The sequence below is a fragment of the Serinus canaria genome, unplaced genomic scaffold, assembly GCF_022539315.1.
Source record: "Serinus canaria isolate serCan28SL12 unplaced genomic scaffold, serCan2020 HiC_scaffold_200, whole genome shotgun sequence".
Classification (NCBI taxonomy): Eukaryota; Metazoa; Chordata; class Aves; order Passeriformes; family Fringillidae; genus Serinus; species Serinus canaria.
Window position 1 is genome coordinate 1 of NW_026108314.1, and position 10168 is coordinate 10168.

General features: G+C 64.6%; 1 protein-coding gene across 36 annotated transcripts; it reads left to right on the forward strand.

The window, feature by feature from the left end:
* Nucleotides 1-303: 303 nt before the first annotated feature.
* PQBP1 (polyglutamine binding protein 1) lies at nt 304-9784 on the forward strand. 36 transcript variants are annotated; one of them, XM_050987738.1, is made up of 9 exons: nt 322-379; nt 422-444; nt 527-554; nt 1248-1333; nt 2233-2344; nt 4581-4690; nt 6476-6568; nt 8239-8299; nt 8393-8794. In XM_050987738.1, exons 4-9 carry the CDS (start codon nt 1267-1269, stop codon nt 8541-8543), a joined length of 594 nt encoding a protein of 197 aa, XP_050843695.1. In that variant the 5' UTR covers nt 322-379; nt 422-444; nt 527-554; nt 1248-1266; the 3' UTR covers nt 8544-8794. The 36 variants fall into 36 exon arrangements, 35 of the variants coding, with proteins under 35 accessions (XP_050843686.1, XP_050843684.1, XP_050843685.1 ...); XM_050987737.1 differs by lacking the exon at nt 527-554 and adding an exon at nt 670-698 and having other exon boundaries at nt 422-443; XM_050987736.1 differs by lacking the exon at nt 422-444 and adding an exon at nt 670-698 and having other exon boundaries at nt 515-536.
* Nucleotides 9785-10168: the final 384 nt, after the last annotated feature.

The following is a 10168-nucleotide window of genomic DNA, read 5'->3' on the forward strand; positions in this document are numbered from 1 at the left end:
GCGGAGCCCCCGTTGGTCCCCGGTGTCCTTGGAGTCCCGGTACCGTGAGGGGGGCGCGGGGCGGGCTCGGGGTGAGCCCCGGAGGGTCCCGGAGCCCCCGGAGCCGCCATTTTGAACGGCGACCCCCCAAAAACAGCGCGGGGCCGTCGCCCCCCCCAACATGGCGGCGCCCATGAGGATCCCGCGCCGCTCGCGCCGCTTTCCCGCGCGGTGATTGGCTGAGAGTCCGCGCCGTCCCCGCGGCTGATTGGTCGGAATGGGGTCACGGCCAGCGGAAAGGGCGGGCGGTTACCGGGGCAACGGGGGCGGGGCCAAAGAGGCAGAGCGGTCACGTGAGCGGCGCGAGGCCGGCGGCGGCTTCCGGTGGGAGCCGAGAGCGAACTGGGACCGAACTGGGACCGAACTGGGACCGAACTGGGGTAACTGGGACCGGACTGGGACCGAACTGGGACCGAACTGGGGTAACTGGGACCGAACTGGGACCGAACTGGGGTAACTGGGACCGAACTGGGGTAACTGGGACCGGACTGGGACCGAACTGGGACCGAACTGGGGTAACTGGGACCGGACTGGGACCGAACTGGGGTAACTGGGACTGATTTGGGACCGAACTGGGGGAACTGGGACCGAACTGGGGTAACTGGGACCGGACTGGGACCGAACTGGGGTAACTGGGACCGAACTGGGACCGAACTGGGGTAACTGGGACCGGACTGGGACCGAACTGGGGTAACTGGGACCGGACTGGGACCGAACTGGGGTAACTGGGACTGATTTGGGACCGAACTGGGGTAACTGGGACCGAACTGGGACTGAACTGGGATAACTGGGACCGAACTGGGGTAACTGGGACCGGGCTGTCCCTGCTGTGTCCCCGGTGCATTCCCGGGTGTCCCCGTGTTCCCTGCCCCCACCCGGTGTCCCCAGTGTGACCCCAGTCTGTCCCAGTGTGACCCCAGTCTGTCCCAGTGCCACCCCAGTCTGTCCCAGTGTGACCCCAGTCTGTCCCGGTGTCACCCCAGTCTGTCCCAGTGTCACCCCAGTCTGTCCCGGTGTCACCCCAGTCTGTCCCAGTGTGACCCCAGTCTGTCCCAGTGCCACCCCAGGCTGTCCCAGTGCCACCCCAGTCTGTCCCGGTGTAACCCTCCTGGTGTGTCCCTAGTGTCCCCGTGCTGTCCCTTGTCCCGGTGTGACCCCTCGGCGCTGTCCCAGTGTCCCCAGTGTCCCCAGTGTCCCCGTGTCCCCAGTGTCCCCAGTGTCCCGGCCATGCCGCTGCCCGTGGCTCTCCAGTCCCGCCTGGCCAAGCGGGGGCTGCTCAAGCACGTGGAGCCCGGTGAGAGGGGGCGGGGCTGGGGGCGGGGCTTGGCAATGGGCGTGGTTTGGGCAGTGGGTGTGGTCGGGCAGTGGGTGTGGTTCGGGCAGTGGGTGTGGTTTGGGCAGTGGGTGTGGTCGGGCAGTGGGTGTGGTTTGGGCAGTGGGTGTGGTTCGGGCAGTGGGTGTGGTCGGGCAGTGGGTGTGGTTTGGGCAGGGGGTGTGGTCGGGCAGTGGGTGTGGTCGGGCAGTGGGTGTGGTTTGGGCAGTGGGTGTGGTCGGGCAGTGGGTGTGGTCGGGCAGTGGGTGTGGTTTGGGCAGTGGGTGTGGTTCGGGCAGTGGGTGTGGTTTGGGCAGTGGGTGTGGTTTGGGCAGTGGGTGTGGTTTGGGCAGTGGGTGTGGTTTAGGCAGTGGGTGTGGTCGGGCAGTGGGCGTGGTTTGGGCAGTGGGTGTGGTTTGGGCAGTGGGTGTGGTTTGGCAGTGGGTGTGGCAGTGGGTGTGGTTTGGGCAATGGGCGGAGTGTGTGGCAGTGGGTGTGGCGGTGGGCGTGGCCATGCTGACGCCCCGCCCAGAGCCCGAGGAGGAGATCATCGCTGAGGATTGGGGCGGTGGGTGTGGCTGGGCAGTGGGTGTGGCAGTGGGTGTGGCAGGGTGTGGCGGTGGGCGTGGCCATGCTGACGCCCCGCCCAGAGCCCGAGGAGGAGATCATCGCTGAGGATTGGGGTGGTGGGTGTGGCAGTGGGTGTGCCTGGGCAGTGGGTGTGGCAGGGTGTGGCGGTGGGCGTGGCCATGCTGACGCCCCGCCCAGAGCCCGAGGAGGAGATCATGGCTGAGGATTGGGGCAGTGGGTGTGGCTGGGCAGTGGGTGTGGCTGGGCAGTGGGTGTGGCAGTGGGTGTGGCCATGCTGACGCCCCGCCCAGAGCCCGAGGAGGAGATCATCGCTGAGGATTACGACGACGCCCACGTGGATTACGAGGCCTCGCGGCTCGAGGGGCTGATGCCGCCCTGGTACAAAGTCATCGACCCCACCTGGTGAGACCCTCCCCTACCTGGGAGACCCTCCCCTACCTGGGAGACCCTCCCCCTCTCAGGGAGACCGTCCCCCACCCAGGGAGACTCTCCCCCACCTGGTGAGACCCTCCCCCACCTGGGAGACCCTCCCCCACGTGGAGAGACCCTCCCCCTCTCAGTGAGACCCTCTCCCACCAGGGGAGACCCTCCCCCACCTGGAGAGACCCTCCCCCACCCAGTGAGACCCTCCCCTCTCAGGGAGACCCTCCCCCACCCAGTGAGACCCTCCCCCACCTGGAGACCCTCCCCCACCCAGTGAGACCCTCCCCCACCTGGAGACCCTCCCCCACCCAGTGAGACCCTACCCCACCGAGAGACCCTCCCCCACCTGGGAGACCCTCCCCACCTGAGAGACCCTCCCCCACCTGGAGACCCTCCCCCACCCAGTGAGACCCTACCCCTGCCAGGGAGACCCTCCCCCACCTGGTGAGACCCTCCCCCACCTGAAGAGCCCCTCCCCCACCTGGAGACCCCCCCCACCTGAGAGACCCTCCCCCTCCTGGAGACCCTCCCCCTCTCAGTGAGACCCCCCCTGCCAGCTTTAGGGATCCCCCCCCCCCCCCCGTGCTATAGGGCTCTATAGGGTCCATGGGGCCCTCTCTGGGCTCTATAGGGTCCATGGGGCTCTATAGGATCCATAGAGCCCCCCATGGCTCTATAGGATCCATAGAGCCCCCATGGCTCTATAGGATCCATAGAGGCCCCCTATGGCTCTATAGGATCCATAGAGCCCCCCATGGCTCTATAGGGTCCATAGAGCCCCCATGGCTCTATAGGATCCATAGAGCCCCCATGGCTCTGTAGGGCCATAGAGCCCCCCATGGCTCTGTAGGGTCCATAGAGCCCCCATGGCTCTGTAGGATCCATAGGGGCCCCCATGGCTCTGTAGGGTCCATAGAGCTCTGTAGAGTCCATCGGGCCCTCTCTGGGTTCTATAGGGTCCATAGGGGCCCCCATGGCTCTATAAGGTCTGAAGGGCCCCCCATGGCTCTGTAGGCCCCCTATAGCTCTATAGGGCTCCTCATGGCTCTATGGGGTCTGTAGGGCCCCCCATGGTTCTATAGGGTCCTTAGGGCTCTGTAAAGTCTATAAGGCACCCCATGGCTCTATAGGGTCCGTAGCGCCCCCCATGGCTCTATAGGGTCCGTAGCGCCCCCAATGGCTCTACAGGCCCTCTATAGCTCTATAGGGCTCCCCATGGCTCTATAGGGCCCATAGGGTCCCCGATGGCTCTATAGGGCCTGTGGGACTCACTCATGGCTCTATAGGGCCCATAGAGCTCTGTAAAATCCATAGGACCTTGTCTGGGCTCTATAGGGTCTGTAGGGCTTCTCATGGCTCTATAGACCCCCTATAGCTCTATAGGGCTCCTCATGGCTCTATAGGGCCCATAGAGCTCTGTAAGGTCCATCGGGTCCTCTCTGGGCTCTGTAGGGTCCATAGTCCCCCCATGGCTCTATAGGGTCCATAGGGCTCTGTAGGGCTCTCTAGGGTCTATAGAGCCTCTCCTGGGCTCTATAGGATCCATGGGGCCCCCCACGGCTCCATAAGGCCCCCCACAGCCCTATAGAATCCATACCCCCCATTCCCTGCCCCCCTCCCCCCCCATGGCCTATAGGATCCATAGAGCTCTGTAGGATCCCTAGGCCCCCCCGGCCCTATAGGATCAATCCCACACCCCTCCCCCCCGTTCCCGACCCCCCAGCCCTATAGGATCCATCCCACCCAACCCCTCCCCTCCATTCCCGAACCCCCCAGCCCTATACGGTCCATCCCATCCTACCCCCCCAGCCCTATAGAATCCATCCCACCCCCCCCAGCCCTATAGAATCCATACCATCCCCCCCAGCCCTATAGAATCCATCCCACCCCCCCATGCCCTATAGAATCCATACCATCCCCCCCATGTCCCCCCCCACCCCTATAGAATCCATACCGATCCCCCCAACCCTATAGAATCCATACCCCCCCCCCCAGCAGGCTGCCCTACGGGATCCATAGAGCTCTGTAGGATCCATCCCACGCCCCCACCCCTATAGAATCCATACCATCTCCTCCCCCAGCAGGCTGCCCTATGGGATCTATGGAGCCCTATAGAATCCATCCAACCCCCCCATGCCCCACCCCCCAGCCCTATAGAATCCATACATTCCCCCCCCAGCGGTGCTCCCTATAGAATCCATACATCCCCCCCCAGCGGGCTGCCCTACTACTGGAACGTGGACACGGACCTGGTGTCGTGGCTGTCCCCGAGCGACCCCAACTCCGTCATCACCAAACCCGCCCGCAGGGCCAGGGGGGGACCAGGTGGGGGGACCCCGAAATTGGGGGGGGGGGGACCCCGAAACCGGGAGGGGACCCCAAAACTGGGGGGGGGGAAACGGGGGGGAGGACCCCGAAACTTGGGGGGGGGGGGGGAGGAAAAACCGGGGAGGGGACTCACACAAAATGGGGGGGGCTGCAGGTTTGGGGGGGGATCCCAAAAGGGGGGGGGGAACCCCAAAATGGGGGGGGGGACCCTGAAATGGGGGGGGACCCTGAAATTGGGGGGGGAGAAACCAGGGGGGGCCACCAAAACTGGAGGGGGGCGGCAGGTGGGGGGACCCCAAAACTTGAGGGGGGACGGAAAGGCAGGTGGGGAACCCCCCAAACCGGGGGGGACCCCGAAAATGAGGGGGGGGGGGGCCAAAAACCAGGGGGGGGACTCCTGAAACTGGGGGGGAACTGGGGGGACCCCGAAACTTGCGTGGGGGGGGGAAAGGAGGTGGGGACCACCCAAACTGGGGGGGGGGGGCGGCAGGTGCAGGGTGGGTGACCCCCAAAAGTGGGAGGTACCAAAACTGGGGGGGGACACCCCAAAACCGGGGGGGATCCCCAAAACCGGGGAGGGGTGGGGACCCCGAAAACTGGGGGGGGGAGGAAGGAAGGGGGGGACCCCCAAACCGGGGGGGGGACCCAAAAACGGGGGGCGACACCCTAAACCTGGGTGGGCGACAAACTACTGAGTGGAACTGGAGGGCGGACCCCAAAACCGTGGGGGGGGGCCAGCGGGGGGATCCCCAAAACCTGGGGGGGGGGCCAAAAACCTGGGGGGGAACTCGGGGAACCCCAAAACTGGGGTGGGGGGGGCCTAAAGCCTGGGGGGGACCCCAAATTTGGGGGGAACTGGGGGGGATCCCCAAAACCCCGAGGGGGGAATGGGGACCCCAAAACCTCGGGGGAAAGCTTGGGGGGGGTCCCCAAAATCCAGAGGGGTCCCCAAAACCCTGGGGGCGTCCCCAAAATTCAGGGGGTCCCCAAAACCTCGGGGGGAGAGCTTGGGGGGGTCCCCAAAACCCCGGGGGGGAATTGGGGGGGGGTCCCCAAAATCCAGGGGGGGTCCCTAAAACCCTGCGGGGGGTCCCCAAAATTCAAGGGGTCCCCAAAAACCCGGGGGGAGCTTGAGAGGGTCCCCAGAATTCAGGGGGGTCCCCAAAACGCCAGGTGGGGCTGGGGGGTCCCCAAAATTTAGGGGGGGTCCCCAAAACCCTGGAGAGGGTCTCCAAAATTCAGGGGGTCCCCAAAAACCCGGGGGGGAATTAGGGGGGACCCCAAAAGCCTGGGGGGTCCCCAAAATCCAGTGGGGGTCCCCAAAATCCTGGCGGGGGTCCCCAAAATTTAGGGGGGTGCCCAAAACCTCGTGGGGGAATTGGGAGGGGGTCCCCAAAATTCAGGGGGGTCCCGAAGAGCCTGGGGGGGTCCCCAAAGTTCAGGGGGTCTCCAAAACCCCGTGTGGGAATTGGGAGGGTCCCCAAAATTCAGGGGGGCCCCAAAACCCCAGGTGGGGCTGGGGGGTCCCCAAAACCCCAGGGGTGAACTGGGGGGGGTCCCAAAAACCTCGGGGGAATTGGGGGGGTCCCCAAAATCCAGGTGGGTCCCCAAAACCCTGGTGGGGGTCCCCAAAATTCAGGGGGAGTCCCTAAAATCCCACAGGGGAATCACCAAAACCCCATTAGGGAATTTGGGGTGGGGGTGTCTCCAACCCTCGGGGGGGATTTGGGGGTTCCCCCGAGGAGATTTGGGGGTCCCCCTGACCCCCCCCGGTCCCCGCAGAGGCCGAGGAGCCCCCCGAGAAGGAGGAGGCGCCGCGGGAGCGCCGGGGGCACCGGCGGGAGGAGCTGGCCCCCTACCCCAAGGGCAAGAAAGGTACCCGGGGGGGGTCCCCCCAAATTTGGGGAGGGTCCCCTGGGCATCTTGGGGGGTTTCAGAGGGGATTTGGGGGGGTTCTGAAAGGGGGTCCTGGGATTTGGAGGGGTTTTTGAGGGTTCTGGGAGGGATTTTGGGGGTCTCCCCAAGATTTCGGGGGGTTCTGGGGGATTCCTGGGATTTTGGGGGGCTCTGAGAATTCTGGGGGGATTTGGGGGGGTCTCCCCAAGATTCTTGGGGAATTTCGAGGGTTCTAGGGGGGAATTTTGGGGGTCTCCTCAAGATTTTGGGGGGTTTCAGAGGAGTTTTGGGGGGATCTGAGAATTCTGGGGAGGATTTTGGGGGTCTCTCCAAGATTTTGGGGGGTTCTGGGGGGGATTCCCTGGGATTTTGGGGGGGTTTGAGAGTTCTGGGGGGGATTTTTGGGGGGATCTGAGAATTCTGGTGGGGTCCCCCCCAGTTTTGGGGGGTCCCCTGGGCATCTCGGGGGGTTTCAGAGAGGATTTGGGGGGGTTCTGCAGGTGGTCCTGGGATTTTGGGGGGGTTTGAGAGTTCTGGGAGGGATTTTGGGGGTCTCCCCAAGATTTTGGGGGGTTCAGAGGGGATTTGGGGGGTCTCTGCAGAGGGTCCCGGGATTTGGGGGGGTTTCGAGGGTTCTGGGGTGGATTTTGGGGGGCTCTGAGAATTCTGGGGGGGGATTTGGGGGGTCTCCCCAAGATTTTGGGGGGCTCTGGGGGGGATTCCCCCGGGATTTTGAGGGGCTCTGAGGAGGGTCCTGGGGATTTTGGGGGGCTCTGAGGGGGTCCCTGGGATTTGGGGATTCTTGGGGTTGGGGCTCCAAGGAGGGTCCTGGGGATTTCAGGGGGGTTCCAGGGGGGCTCCCCAGGGATTTTGGGGGGCTCTGAGAGGGGGGGGGGGTCCCTGTGGATTTTGGGGCTCTCCGGAGGGGGTCCCTGTGGATTCTGGGGGTCTCTGGGGGTTCCCCAGGATATTGGGGGTCTCTGGCGGGTCCCCATGGATTTTGGGGGGCTCCGGAAGGGGGGGTCCCTGTGGATTCTGGGGGTCTCCGGGGGTCCCCATGGATTTTGGGGATCTCCAGGGGTTCCCGTGGATTCTGGGGATCTCTGGGGGTTCCCTGGGATTTTGGGGATCTCTGGGGGGGTCCCAGTGGATTTTGGGGGTCTCTGGGGGTCCCCTAGGATTCTGGGAGTCTCTGGGTGTTCCCCAGGATTTTGGGGGTCTCCGGGGGTCCCTGGGATTTTGGGGGTCTCCCAGGATTCTGGGGGTCTCTGGAGAGTGTCTCCGTGGATTTTGGGGATATCTGGGGGGGTCCCTGGGATTTCAGGAGCTTCAAGGGGGGGGTCCCCATGGAATTTGGGGATCTCCAGGGGGTCCCTGGGATTTTGGGGATCTCCGGGGGTCTCCCAGGATTCTGGGGATCCCTGGGGGTTCCCCATGGATTCTGGGGGTCCCCAACGATTCTGGGGGTCCCCATGGATTCTGGGGGTCTCCAGGGATCCCCCACGATTCTGGGGGTCCCCATGGATTCTGGGGGTCTCCAGGGGTCCCCCACGATTCTGGGGGTCCCCATGGATTCTGGGGGGTCTCCAGGGGTCCCCCACGATTCTGGGGGTCCCCATGACCTCTCTGACCCCGCCCGTGCCCCCCAGGCGGCCGCAAGGACGAGGAGCTGGACCCGATGGACCCCAGCTCTTACTCGGACGCTCCCCGGTACGGGCAGGGGGTCCCGGGGTGCCGGGGGGGGTTTTGGGGTGCCCCCAGGACCCCCGTGACCCCCTCCCCACCGTGTCCCCTCCCCCCCAGGGGTACCTGGTCCACGGGGCTGCCCAAGCGCAACGAGGCCAAGACGGGCGCGGACACGACGGCGGCCGGGCCCCTGTTCCAGCAGCGGCCGTACCCCAGCCCGGGCGCCGTGCTGCGCGCCAACGCCGAGGCCTCGCGCGGGAAGGACTGAGCCGGCACCCCCAAACTGGGACACCCCCAAACTGGGACACCCCCAAACTGGGACACCCCGGAACTGGGGCACACCCCGGAACTGGGGCACCCCCAAATTGGGGACACCCCCGAAACCCCCACCAGACCCTCCAGGAACCCCCAAAGTTCTGGGCACCCCAACACTGCGGCACCCCGAAATTGGGGACATCCCGAAATTGGGGGGACAATAAACTGGGGCACCCCGAAATTGGGGATGCCCCAAAACCCCCACCAGACCCTTTTGGGACACCCCGGAACTGGGGCACCCCGAAACTGGGGCACTTCAAAATTGGGGACATCCTGAAACCCTCACCAGACTCTCAAGGGACACCCCAGAACCAGGGCACCCCAGAACTGGGGCACCCCGAAATTGGGGACACCCCCGAAACCCCCCACCAGCCCCTCCAGGAACCCCCAAAGTCGGGGCACCCCGGAACTGGGGCACCCCGAAATTGGGGCACCCCGAAATTGGGGGGACAATAAACTGGGGCACCCCAAAACTCTCACCAGCCCTTTCAGGTACACCCTGGAACCGGGGCACCCCAAAATTGGGGACACCCCCAAACTGGGGCACCCCGAAATTGGGGACATCCCAAAATCCCCACCAGACCCTCCAGGGACACCCCGGAACCGGGACACCCCGAAATGAGGGACACCCCTAAACTGGGACACCCAAAACCCCCACCAGCCCCTCCAGGAACCCCCAAAGTTCTGGGGACCCTCAAAACCAGGAACCCCAAAATCGGGGACACCCCAAAACAGGGGCACCCCGAAATTCGGGACATCCCGAAACCCCCACCAGACCCTCCAGGGACACCCTGGAATTAGGGCACCCCGAAATTGGGGACATCCCAAAACCCTCACCAACCCTTCCAGGACCCTCCAAGGCTTCAGGGACACCCCGAAACTGGGCACCCCAAAATTGGGGACATCCCGAAAACTGGGGCGCTCCGAAATTGGGGCACCCCGAAACTGGGACACCCCGAAACTCCCACCAGCTCCTTCGGGGACACCCCGAAATTGGGGTGCCAATAAACTGGGGCTCCCCAAAACTCTCACCAGACCCTTCAGGGACACCCCGGAACCGAGGCACCCCGAAATTGGGGACACCCCAAAACCCTCACCAGCCCCTTCAGGGACACCCCGAAATTGGGGACACCCCAAAACCCTCACCAGCCCCTTCAGGGACACCCCGAAATTGGGGACACCCCGAAACCCCCACCATCCATCCCACCCAGGAACCCCGAAACTGGGGCGCCCCGAAATTGGGGACATCCCAAAACCCCCACCAGCCCCTCCAGGGACACCCCGAAATTGGGGACATCCCAAAACCCCCACCAGCTCCTCCAGGGACACCCCAGAACTGGGGCACCCCCAAACTCTCACCATCCATCCCACCCAGGAACCCCCAAAGCTCCGAGGACCCCCAAAACCAGGGCACCCCGAAATTGGGGTGACAATAAACTGGGGCACTCTGAAATTGGGGACACCCCCGAAATTGGGGACACCCCCGAAACCCCCACCAGACCCTCCAGGAACCCCCAAAGTTCTGGGCACCCCGGAACTGGGGCACCCCGAAACTGGGGACATCCCGAAATTGGGGTG